This window comes from Dreissena polymorpha, chromosome 10, assembly GCF_020536995.1.
Source record: "Dreissena polymorpha isolate Duluth1 chromosome 10, UMN_Dpol_1.0, whole genome shotgun sequence".
Lineage (NCBI taxonomy): Eukaryota > Metazoa > Mollusca > Bivalvia > Myida > Dreissenidae > Dreissena > Dreissena polymorpha.
In genome coordinates, this window is record NC_068364.1 from 30,752,963 (window position 1) to 30,766,661 (window position 13,699).

The 13,699-nt window shown below is 33.0% G+C and overlaps 3 protein-coding genes across 7 annotated transcripts in view; 1 reads left to right on the plus strand and 2 right to left on the minus strand.

Moving 5' to 3' along the window:
• LOC127847628 (inversin-like) overlaps positions 1 to 10,302 on the plus strand; it is an 81,020-nt gene extending 70,718 nt beyond the window's left edge. The window contains exons 13-17 of one of the 4 annotated variants that reach the window (XM_052379662.1): positions 846 to 914; positions 1,065 to 1,252; positions 1,575 to 1,640; positions 2,893 to 2,974; positions 6,607 to 10,302. In XM_052379662.1, the coding sequence (XP_052235622.1) occupies positions 846 to 914; positions 1,065 to 1,252; positions 1,575 to 1,640; positions 2,893 to 2,931 (362 nt within the window). In that variant the 3' untranslated portion in view covers positions 2,932 to 2,974; positions 6,607 to 10,302. Of the gene's footprint in view, positions 1 to 845; positions 915 to 1,064; positions 1,253 to 1,574; positions 1,641 to 2,892; positions 2,975 to 6,606 lie in introns of those variants that run through there. The other 3 variants (XM_052379663.1, XR_008034085.1, XR_008034084.1) reach the window with 3 other exon arrangements.
• The window catches only part of LOC127847629 (transcription intermediary factor 1-alpha-like), a 194,382-nt gene that overhangs the window by 121,080 nt on the left and 59,603 nt on the right, over positions 1 to 13,699 (minus strand). The window lies entirely within an intron of this gene.
• LOC127847627 (uncharacterized) overlaps positions 1 to 13,699 on the minus strand; it is a 113,845-nt gene that overhangs the window by 40,549 nt on the left and 59,597 nt on the right. The gene's annotated exons all lie outside the window — the stretch shown is intronic.

Sequence of the window (13,699 nt, forward strand, 5' to 3'; positions counted from 1 at the left end):
AAAACAAGGTCACTAGGTCAAATAATAGAACAACCTTCTGTAGACAATAGAGGTCACAGTTTTCATCCAATCTTTATGAAATTTGGTCAGAATGTTTATCTTGATGAAATCTGGGTTGGGATTTTATTTGGGTCATCTGGGGTCAAAAACTAGGTCACTAGGTCAAATAATAGAAAAACCTTGTGTAGACATTAGAGATCACAGTTTTCATCCAACCTTTATGAAATTTGGTCAGAATTCTTGATGAAATCTGGGTGGGATTGTATTTGGGTCATCTGGGGTAAAAATCTAGGTCAAATAAATAGAAAAACCTTGTGTTGACAATAGAGGTCACAGTTTTCATCCAATATTTATGAACTGTGGTCAGAATGTTTATCTTGATGAAATCTGGATTGGGATTGTATTTGGGTCATCTAGAGTCAGGAACTAGGTCACTAGGTCAAATCATAGAAAAACATTGTGTAGACAATAGAGGTCATAGTTTTCATCTGATCTTAATGAGTCAGGTGAGCGATTCAGGGCCATCATGGCCCTCTTGTTAAATAATGAGAGTTACATGTACACCTGGAAATTTCATTTCCCTATGAGTAACATATGGATTGAAACTAAATTATCCCATAATATGGTTGTTACATGCTGGTTTTTCCCCATATATGAAGGTTAGTGCCTCTTCCCCTGAGTGTAAACAAGACACAGTTTTCAAACAACCATTTCAAAATATATATTGTTTACTTAGGAACTTGAAACTGCATCCTTAAAAAATACATTGTGTAAAAACAAACTTTCATGGAGGTTTGAATATAACATAAATGATTATAATTGTTCATCGCAATGTTCTTTTTTAGACACTAAAACGCCAAAAAGCCTTGGGCAATCCAACCAACACAATAGCAATTACCCAATGCCAGAAGCTAGTAAGTTCTTCTGTCTTAATTGTGTGTTTTTTGTATATATCGGTAATATTTTAACTAAAATTATTTGATTGTATTGATAATTAATGAAAATCAAAATTACTATACGTTGTATTAAAGGATGTCTTGTAATTGTTCATATGTTTCATTTAGGATTCCAGAAGCGAGTAATTTCAATGCTTTCTGAAATGAAGAGCATGCTGCAGGAACAGGCCAGAGGACAGCCTATCACACCAGGGCTGGAGGCACTTGAGTCGTGGACTGGTGGCCCTTGTGAAACGGTCGAGGAGTTTGGGGAGTTAGAAAACGTGCTCAAATCTGTGGAAAAGCGACAGCAACTGGTAAATACGTAAATTGAATTTGTTTAATGTGCAATTTTATACTTATAAATGGTACATTATGTAAAGCTTATGCATTTACCTGTACATGTATCTGTGGATTAAGGCTTTCCTATGCCCTTAATTGCCAATTAGGCCCCTTAAATGAATACAGTCAAGTGACAAATATTTGACCATAATTATATAGTATGATTATGATAGTAGACAATTTTTGGCCAAAGAAAATGATAAAAGTTTGTAAACAATAACCTTTTTACAACCCAAATGTATGTGTATGGTTACTGTCGGAGTTCTTTCTCAAAACTAATTCTAGCAATCATTTTAGATCCGCCTATTGTCATCATTGTTGGGTCAAAACTCTTCGCGAAAATGTGAAAAGAATGATGCAGAAGTAAGTATAAGTTTTGCAATAAAGTTTATATATTTACATACTTAATTATGCTCTTTTAATAGTCTTATTTAACAAATTTAAAGCAAAATGCACATCACAAGTAATAAAATGATCAAATCAAACTGTGATTGTTGCTATTTATTTTTATACAAGTCCATATATTAAGCTCGTTCACTATAATATATATTTATCTATGCTAATATCTGTTAATATCTATCTATCCAATAAAAAGCTTCTTAAACGGATCTGTTGAGAGATAAAGGGTTAAACAATTTTTTTAATTTTATTTATCAGAATAATAAATAAATGTGTGTGTATATAATTGTGACCAGCCAAGCAATTTTTCTTCCAAATGACACTGGCAAAATTTAGATTATATTATTTTCATGACTGTAGACAACTATAAATAAGTTAACTACTGTTTTATAATACAAATCATGACTTCAAATGGATTTACTAAACTTTAAGAACATGGAAACATCTAACATAACACATTATTTCATTTTTTTCTCAATAATGACAGGGATGTCATTTGGACAAAAAATCGCTTGGCCGGTCATTTATATATATTTTATTTGTTTATATTATTACTGTAAAATAAGTACCGTTTTGTTTGCTAGAAATCATAAGTTAAAATCTTAAAGCGTTTGTAACACAAACTGTTTGGAATATTCAGACATTTTCTTTAAAATCAACTTCCCACACATTATCATTTATATGCTTATATTTTTCTTCTGAAGACAAAATATGGAGACATACCCATATAATAAGAGTAGTTCACCCCCAGCGTGAAGAAACCACCTTTTTCTCGTGGAGATTACACCCTTCTGTGCACTTCTTACCAGAAAATTAGTGCCTTTGTTTATTTTTAAAGCTATCACCTGTCCATCAAACATGATAAAAATTTCGTACACTTGGGACAATGCGATATTTGTCTTGCAAAAAAAGTTCACAAGGTTTTGGCATCAAATTTTCAGTACATCTAGTGATAAGCATTAATGGTTTGAAGAAAATGATGTAAAACCTTGAAAATTCTATCTTATGAAAAATTTAAAATAACTTTCTTGCAAAATGTACACTTGGGACAGGGACAAATTCTGACCACATTTAGTATTCAGCTGTTCAAAATTTACATGAACAAATAATTGTATAAATACCTGTACAAATGTGTAGAAAAAACATGTGACAGGTTAAAAGGACACTTTTTGCCTATAAATATTGAAGCACTTTATTATGCCACCTCTTAATATAGGTGAAGAGAGTTGAAAATTGTGGCACAAAATTGACATGAACATCATTGCTTTGAACACTTGCTACAAGAGATATCAACGTAAGTAAGAAGCATTGTTTTATTTTTCTTAAAGCATATGCATTTTTATATTCATTAAATGATGGCAATACCTAATATTTCTGAAAGTTTTATTGAAGTATAGAATTGAAAATTGCCTTTTACATAAAATGTCACGCAAAACCAGTACACTTGGGGCAATTTTAAGGATATTTCTCAATATATTTTGTTAATGAAGCAAGTTATTGAGAAGAATTTTCACATTTAAGTTAATCACATGGAAACACTTCTGTAAGATAGAAAAAGAACTCAAACATGCTTAATGGTAAGAAAATAAATGCATGTTTTATTTAGGCTTCATTAATTTTTTTAATCACCCATAGGATATGATGCGGCATTTGTCTTTACAGAATATTAAAAAATCAATCATTTTTACCCGGAAGTTGGCGCTGTAATCAATTTGCTATTCTGTGTGTTCTTTTACCAAGCTTGATTAGGAATTTTTGAAAACGCGCCATGGAGATTTTCTTTCACCATTAAAAATAATAGTTCACGAATTCAAACCATAATTCCTGATTAATATGTTGCTACAGTGGATTCCTGTTCTTAGCATACCATGTCAGCAAAAATTATGCTAATAACAGGAATATGCTATTAACAGGAACACACATTTTAGCATAAATATAGCAACTGGGGGCATACAATAAGTCAAATCTGTAAATAATTGATCGTCAAAGTGAAATTTAAATTCAACATTGTATATGATTGATGTTTAAGATAACTATTTATCAAATGGAATTGTATTCTAAGGTATTTGCATTTGAGCATATTTTTGCAGATTTAAAGCATATTTTCTTGGCATTCTGAGAATGCTCTATGCTATAAAGACTTAAAGTGAATTCTGAATATTGGGGTTAAAAATTATGCTATTAAAAGAAGAAAAATACATTAAAATTTAAGAATTAATCTGTGCTTTGATATTCTATATGCTAATAACAGAAATATGCTATTATCAGGTATGCTAATAAGTGGAATCCAGAAATTATCCTTCAGTCTGACAGAATTTCGTAGCCTGTCAGACCAAACAACGGACAGATTATTTTACATTTTGCGGTGTCTGACTTGGCTTCTCACTTTTGAGTCCATGATGCTAAATGTTTTAGATTCAACACTAGTTTCCTCAACCTCACGACACCAGATCTCCTGTGATGCAAATATACTTAAGTGGTATAAAGAGATTGTTTTTTTTCCCTGCAAATTGCGTTTAGTTCCTCACTTCTGGTTAAAAACAAACCTGTTACCCTCCGATTGACTGTCAATTTAAACAGCAAACTCCAATACATATTCCTGTTTGTATTCTTGTATGAAAATGTCCACAACATATGGGCGTAGTTATATGGGGACTGAATATTCAAATACATGTAGGTTAAGAAGTACAGTAAATGACATGACAACATGCTGTTAGGACATATCATCATCCTTAATTCTAAACCAGCTATACATGACATTATTCTTAAGAGGGGCATTTCTGAATAAAGATAAAAAGATACAAACTATTCGCAATGGAAAAATTATTTCCTGCAAATATTTTTTATCAAAATTATTTCCGTCAAGACATGTTGTACAATAGCATGCCATGGTTAAAATGAGCGTGTAATACAATGCTTAAACTCTTTCTGCAAAGTTTGGGAAGTCTGCTTTAGGGACATTTAAATGGAAGGACAGATGAAAGGTAACTCATTATAGTGCCACCAATGTAATTATTATGCAATTTTTTCGCAGTTCAGAGCTGAAAATAACATCCCAGAACTTAATTATGCACTGCCAAGTTATTCAATAAATAGTAAATTGTAAACATTTCAATTATGAAAAATTAAACAACTTGTAATTCAGACACAACTCACATTTTACCTGTTGTTAGCTTTGAACAAGCTAATTGGCCTCGGTGAAAAATAATTTACATTGAAATTGAGAAAAGTCCTCGAGAACTCAGTGTCCCAGATAATTATTTGGGAAATAGGGTTTTCAACCATTGATTTTGACAAATAGGGTGATTCCATTCTTCATATAGAGTGAAATGAGTAATAAAAATGCATACCTTAAAATAATTGCTGATTTAATCCGTTGACGCTGCACACTTGTATTGATTCAATAGAACTGTAAACTATCATTATGAATTTTAATAAACTGATGTTTCGTAATATCTTTAATCCTGGAAACTGTCCATGATATAAACTTTAAAAAATGTCGACAATTTCTAACCAATGACATGCCTTTTTATACTTTTGACAGGTATGTTAAGTCACAGACTTTCCATCATGTTTTTTGGATGTCAACTCAACTGCTGTATACACAGTTTCTACCCAAATCGATAAAACGAATGATTCGGCACTTATTGGCTCTTGCGCTTTCTTGATTCGAAAAAGTTTGCGATCGGCTTATATTTTGGCGCAACCATCTCGGACGTCTTTCGACCTCTCTTAGCTATTTTTATTTCGCATCGTAATAGAAACTGAAAGTACAGACGCTTTACAAATACATGCACAATGAGCGACGAATTAGGTCAGATTGAAAACGCATAGCGTTTGAATAACTATGACCGTTTGCTGAGCTTGCTGAATGTAAGCGTCACCGCGTTACGATAATAATTCCAAAGAGAAAATACCTAAAATGAGCAAAGCATTTTTAATCGAAGTTTTGTATCGTTAATTTGACGAATTTGCGTAAAAGTCAAATTGGTTGCGTTTTCAACACTCATGATATTGTATTTCTTTGCATTTTTAAACATTTTAATAGGGTCAAAGACGCAGATACGCAGCTTATCTGGGGCACTGAGAACTGGTTAACAGACATGATATTTTGGATAATTGTAAGTTAGGACAGCAGATATACATGTGTGGGGAGAACGAGAAACGTAAACAATGTTAACCAGAAAGGCACAATCACAGGCAATCGGCACCTGTATCGGAAGCAATTATTTAGAATCATTAAGAAAGTAAATCAATAGAAACAGAGAACCTACACTTGCGCACCCATTGAGCAATTCTTATCAGTCATCGTCGTGATTTTCGCAAAAGTTTCAACAGCCGTTCGACATTTATGATCGATTTTCTTATAAGGCGAATGGCAACAATTTTTTGATCAACTAGTTTGCAGCCAAAATATAAAGCACTTACCGCGTGTCAATGTTAAACTTTAAACAGGTCGTCACATAAACTTGCAGAAGATGTGAAAAAGGCACCATCATGGCGGCAGCCATTTTTTCCAAACAAACCAGTTTCGCACCAAATGGCAAATATAACAAGAGTTCTGATTGGCTAATGCCACAATCTAAAAATAAATGCTGGTCGAGCAGGATTTTTCTGCTCGAGCAAAAAAAATGCTGGTCGAGCAGTAAATTTGCTGCTCCATTAGCATTTTGCTGGTCGAGCAGCATTTAAATGCTGCTCGAGCAGCATTTTTTTCTGCTCGAGCAGAAGTTAAAGTTTCGACCCCTTTGGTATCCCATAGGGCTTACCTAGCCTATATCAGATTTTATATGCACTACAACAGTTAGGTGTCAAGTGCTGTTGTCTCGATGTATAATGATGCACTTGCATTACAATGTATCAAGTTTGCAGCCAAAATTGTTCCATACGATAGGCCTTTTTGTGATTGTTATTTTTTTATTCTGCACAGCTAGTGTTAGCCAAAGTATAAGCCACACAGAAAAAGACTTAGAGGATGTCATCTCAAAAATCTTGAAGTATGCGCCTGACAGAAAAGGCGGAGTGGGCCGAAGGCTGGAATAACCATCACCTTAATGTGAAGTCAACAGACTCTGGACCATATTAAACAGATAAAATAGCAATATGTGCTAGGTAAAAGAATTTATCAGAACATTTCAGAATTGTGATGCTTCTATTTTGATCGGTCTGTCACTCTGTCTATGAACGCTACTCATTAGTTTGCTCTTTTGAGACAGTATTTTATCAAGAATCTCATGAAATGTTGTAATAGTAAAAGATCAAAATAATAATTTGATTTATTCAAACTATGTTAATCTTCTGTTAATTGTCAATTTGTTTATTAACAACAGATACTTTGTTTAATATTAAAAATATTTCAGCGCGTTATAGAAGCTGTGCGAATTTATAATATTTGGATATTTAATGCACACATTGTTGGAAAAAACAATTTAAATAAAGTGAAATTTAGATGGTTATCTTAATTTGGATCGAGATAGTTCGTTAAACGATTAGAAAAGGACTTTCGCTATTAAACATTATGTATAATATTAATTACTCTACAAGTAATTTTGTTTCCAAATGATTGTTTATATGATTAATGATCCTAGTTAGGGTTGTAGATTGTTCTTGTTGGATTATATACTGACATGCTCATCATTTGTGTTTACATTTGCATTTTAGCATTAAAAGTTCATTATGCTTTATATATTTGTATGTAGACATATTGATGACCAGCTTTTCATCTAATGTAATAAGTAAGTAACCTAACAAAGATATCTGTGTTACTGTATATAGGTGTATTTTGTCATTTTTATATAGATCAACAGCAAAGCATATATTTTAATGATATACATCTTTTACATGTTAAGCAATAGAGAAAATGAATTGCTATGGATGAATGTGCATTATACTGATAGATAATACAGACATGCATAATATCGGATTATGAACATAAAAATATATGTTTAGCAATCGAAATACCTTGTTTAATTTCATGCTTTTCAGTTATTCAAATGTTTATTTATGAACATAAAAATACACGTTTAGCAAAAGAAATACCTTGTTTAATTTCATGCTTTTCAGTTAATAAAATTAGGCAATAACTATCTCGTGGAAATTAGTGAATAACATTTCAAGGGAGAATATTGTGACATGCTAAATAGGAGTTGTCTCTCTTGTTTGAGTATTATTGTACCTCTAAACAAGTAAATTCATACATTAATTCAAATTAATCCACACTATAAACTCATATTTTGGTCATATATGGAATAATGAAATATTGTTTGCGTAATTGTTTATTTTTATGTATTATACCAAAGCCATCTGTAATGACATTTATTAAAATATTAATATTTGAATGGCCATACAGTGCTAAAAGTTTGGTATTCTGACTATTATAAGTGCATGTTCTGCAAAAATATCAGATTGTGTATTAAAACACTGTTGTTATACTTCTTAATTATTTTATATTTGACAAGTATTGACTTGTTTTTGCTTGTAACAGTTGTCCAGTTTTGAATTATAGTTGTTAATAATAATAACAATTATTGTGACAATTTTCTAGTTTTGAATGATTACTTTCAGTTGATTGTTTACCAGTTATGTAACAGCTGTTTTCATGTTAACCGCTCCACATTACATGTTAGTGAAGCGCATTAACGGCCCCCAGTTTCCTTAAAACTCCAAATTCAGCTAATGTCTTAAGACTGGATGTGGTTGTTTATATTCAACTTTGTTATGCATGAAACATGTCAGTTCTGTTGTTACTCTTGAACAGAAGTTTTTATAGGACCAAATTGTGTCATATTTCAAATTAATGATATTATTATGCCCCCCTTCGAAGAAGAGGGGGTATATTGTTTTTCACATGTCGGTCAGTCTGTTGGTCGGTGGGTCCGTCCACCAGATGGTTTCCGGATGATAACTCAAGAACGCTTAGGCCTAGGATCATGAAACTTCATAGGTACATTGATCATGACTGGCAGATGACCCCTATTGATTTTCAGGTCACTAGGTCAAGGTCACAGTGACTCGAAATAGTAAAATGGTTTCCTGATGATAACTCAACAACGCTTAGGCCTAGGATCATGAAACTTCATAGGTACATTGATCATGACTGGCAGATGACCCCTATTGATTTTAAAGTCAAAGGTAAAGGTCACAGTGACTCAAAATAGTAAAACGGTTTCCGGATGATAACTCAAGAATGCTTACGCCTTGGATCATGAAACTTCATAAGTACATTGATCATGACTGGCAGATGACCCCTATTGAGTTGTAGGTCACGTGGTCAAAGGTCAAGGTCACAGTGACTCAAAATAGTAAAATGGTTTCCGGATGATAACTCAAGAATGCTTACGCCTAGGATCATGAAACTTCATAGGTACGTTGATCATGACTGGCAAATGAACCCTATTGATTTTCGGGTCACTAGGTCAAAGGTCAAGGTCACAGTGACTCGAAACAGTAAAATGGTTTCCTGATGATAACTCAAGAATAATTAGGCCTAGGATCATGAAACTTCATAGGCACATTGATCATGACTGGCAGATGACCCCTTTTGATTTTCAGTCACTAGGTCAAAGGTCAAGGTCACAGTGACAATAAACGTATTCACACAATGGCTGCCACTACAACTGACAGCCCATAGGGGGGGCGTGCATGTTTTACAAACAGCCCTTGTTATTAACTGGTTATAAGATTGGCGAATGTTGGCTGGCGGGCATAACAAGCTTGTCCGGGCATTAACGATGTCGTTCATTGTGAGATTTTAAAATCATTTAGCACATTTGTTCACCATCATTGGACGGTGTGTCATGCGAAAGAATTACGTCGATATCTTCAAGGTCAAGGTCAAACTTTGAGTTCAAAGGCCAAAAATGGTCATAAATGAGCTTGTCCAGGCCATAACTATGTCGTTCATTGTGAGATTTTAAAATCATTGGGCACATTTGTTTACCATCATTGGACGATGTGTCATACGAAAGAATTACGTCAATATCTCCGAGGTCAAGGTCACACTTTGAGTTCAAGGGTAAAAAATGGCCATAAATGATCTTGTCCGGGCCATAACTATGTCATTTCATTGTGAAAATTTAAAATTGCTCGGTACATTTGTTCACAATCATTGGACGGTGTGTCATGCGAAAGAATTAAGTAGATATCTCCAAGGTAAAGGTCACACTTGGAGTTCAAAAGTCAAAAATGACCATTAATGAGCTTGTCTGGGCCATAACTTTGTCATTCATTGTGAGATTTTAAAATGACTGTACATTAATTTTGTTCACAGTCATTGGACGACGTGTAATGCGAAAGAGTTCAAAGGTCAAAATTGCCATACATGATATTGGCATAATAATTCTTAAAAATCGCCATAAATTTGCTTCTTTTGTTTTGTGAAGACAGCATGCAAAATATTCTGTGTTAATGCAGCATGTGGAAGTATATGTCACGTCTGTGACAAAGCTCTAGTTGTAAATATACTTTTTTGAAAACCTGGTTTTGTGACAATTTTGTCCCTTGTTATGCTATTAAAGGAAAATAAAATTACATGTAAATATGCAGGTTAAAGTTGTAAGATTATTCTATACCCCGGCAAACGAGGCTTGGCTTCATGAACACTTGCAATCTATATTTGTAAAACATGTGATGTTTTTGTTGCTTTTTGCGTCTGAAATAAAGTACGTCTCTTCGTGACGTGAAAAAGACGTCTTTTTGTGATGTCTTTATCAAGTTTTATTTTGGTTGTTTTTGAAAGGTTTTATGACGTCTTTTCGTGGTGTGAAAACGTCACAAAAAGACGTCAAAAAACCTTTCAAAAACAACCAAAAACACACGTGATAAAGACGTCGCAAAAGACGTCTTTTTCACACCACGAAAAGACGTCATAAAACCTTTCAAAAACAACCAAAATAAGACTTATAGAGAATACTAGGTCGGTGCCGAATAAAGCAAAGTTTATTTTGCGAGGCTTAGAAAATCTGAACCACGAGCCTTGGCGAGTGGTTCAGATTTTCGTGCCGAGCAAGATAAACTTTGCTTTATTCGGCACCGACCTAGTATTCGATTTATCCCATCAATTTTCTTAGTCGTAAATTATTTCTTTAAACATAGAATAGGAAAATCGAACTAGACGGAAAATCCCAAAGATAATTTAAGCAAACATTGTTTCATTTTTTTAATCGTGTCGAGCCTAATACATTACAAAAAGATCAGTAACCAACCTGTTTTTCGTTTATCATACCTCTACGTCCCCGATTTTTAAGAAATAATGAAAAAAAAAGACACTAAACAACTGCATCTTTAGCGTGAAACAACATGCATTGTGTCGTATGACGTATTAATAATGACGTCACGAGTACGCGCACTTAATATTTGTAAATAATGTTTATTTGCTTTTTGAGTTGCATTATGTGTAAAAACTATATTACATCTTGGTATCAAATTGTTTGTTTTGTTGAATCTGATTCGATTTTACTAAAAATGATTACTTTATAGTTGATTCCGAGTAATATGAACATTCTTCGCCGCGCGTGACAGCTATATTTCAGCACTGCTGAAATAAAGGTAAATTTATTCCACAGTGGTTTGTTTCGACAATGCACGTCTGATGATGGGATAAAATAAAGAAGTCACAAAAAGACGTCTTTTTCATGTCACAAAGAGACGTCAAAACACCTTTCAAAACAACCAAAACACGACTGTATAAAGACGTCACAAAAAGACGTCAAAAAACCTTTAAAAACAACCAAAAAAAGACTTAATAAAGACGTCGCAAACAGACGTCTTTTTCACGTCACGAAGAGACGTCAAAAAACCTTTCAAAAACAACCAAAAAACGACTGCATAAAGACGTCACAAAAGACGTCTTTTTACGTTACGAAAAGACGTCAAAAAACCTTTCAAAAAAATACTTAATAAAGACGTAGCAAAAAAACGTCTTTTTCACGTCACGAAGAGACGTCAAAAAACCTTTCAAAAACAACCAAAAAACGACTGCATAAAGACGTCACAAAAAGACGTCTTTTTACGTTACGAAAAGACGTCAAAAAACTTTCAAAAAAATACTTAATAAAGACGTGTCAAAAAGTCGGCTTTTTCACGTCACAAAACCTTTCAAAAACAACCAAAAAACGACTGCATAAAGACGTCACAAAAAGACGTCTTTTTTACGTCGAGAAAAAAAGTCAAAAAACCATTTAAAAACAACCAAAATAAGACGTGATAAAGACGTCACAAAAGACGTCTTTTTCACACCACGGAAAGACGTCAATAAACCTTTCAAAATAAGACGTGATAAAGACGTCGCAGAACAACGTATTAGCAACAATAAAAAGACGTCATTTGTTTGCTGGGAAGCTTATATGCGTTTCTTTCCACAAATGACGCATACACGATTTCATAACATAATTTAAAACATTAGTATGCGACACGTAAATTACAACAATTGATATTTTCGTTAAAGGGGCCTTTTAACAGATTTTGCCATGTATAGGAGTTTGTCATTTACTGCTTTATATTGATAAATGTAAACATTAGCTCTTAAAAACTCCAGTTAAAAAATAAATTAATAAAATTAAAGAAAGAAAAAAGTAACCCTCGACTAGGCTCGAACCACTGACCCCTGAAGCAAAAGTCTATCGCTTAGACCACTTATAGACGAGTTAATTGTTATTGTTTACATTCGGGATTTTCCGCGCATGCGCACTGAATGGTTGGCAAAAACACTGGTTACAGTCACGTAAAACATGTATAAAGGGCTTTTGTTTAGTCAATTAAACGATAAAAAATCCGAAATAAACATTACAACTCTTAAACAATAGTGCAAATATATCATATTTAGTACTAATAAATGTATCATCATATATATAATTTCCTCTTTATAAAAATACAAATTAGTTATTAGTATCAGAGTAAACGTGGTCGGAAGACTAAATACTGACAATACCACACAACAAAACAATACATTAGCCGTATTCTTTTTTATAGTAAGACTTTAAAAAATGATATTTCAAAACTTATAAAACATATATTAATTTGATTATAACTATAAACGGTGTGGATATTGTTATTGCTCATCAGCGACCGAAAGTGTATTATAAGAGGCGCATTTAATCAATTATAAAACAAAGCCATAAAAAACGGAATACATTAACAATCGTTAAATGTTGTTGTAATTTTCTTTTCCATAGAATGAATTTTCGTTTCGTTTCCATTGAATAACAATATTAATAAATTTTAATATACAAATGAAAATAAAACCTGCATCTTGTGCAAATTGAACTGTCTTTGCATGTATATTGAAATCTCTTAACAAGTAATAAGGAGTGATACATTTAACAATCTAGCATTTTATGATAAATATATGTATTTATTTAATTTATTTTACGCAAATACTGTTTATCCATTGTGATTGCTTGTTTTCATGATGGTGTTACGTGCAATGCAAGAACGTATAATCTTTACACTAAATTGACGAGTTTACATTTGCCGGTACCCGCGGTAAATACATCAATTGTGTAGCAGTAATATTGAACAATATTTTAACTTTAAAGACATAAAGCACTGTATTATTATGATTAAACTGGCTAACAAATAAATACACATGTTCCTGTTAATCCGTTTCGGACAAATATCTTCTTTTTTTAATATGTTAAATTATTTATTAAAGCAAATGTTACGTATTTTGGCTTTAATATTTGGCTTGCTCAATATGACTGCTCAATATGCCAAGAGATGACATGGAAGTATCATAAAGTCTGCCACATGTGGTCTATGCAAGGACCCAATTAAAGTATAGGTCCCTATGTTTATGACGCCGGCATGTTTTCTGTGTAATTGTCTGGGCAGTCTCCGATCATAACGAGATAATATGCTTGTGACGAACAACGGTTCAATTAAACACCAGGTTAGAAATGCTGAAACAAGTGTCAAAATTGGTGTGCACAATTAAATAAAACAATTAGATTTATGAATTTATTTGTTGTGTAACAAGGTAAGTTTGTACAGATATATTAAGATTAAAATCAGTTACTATATGTTGC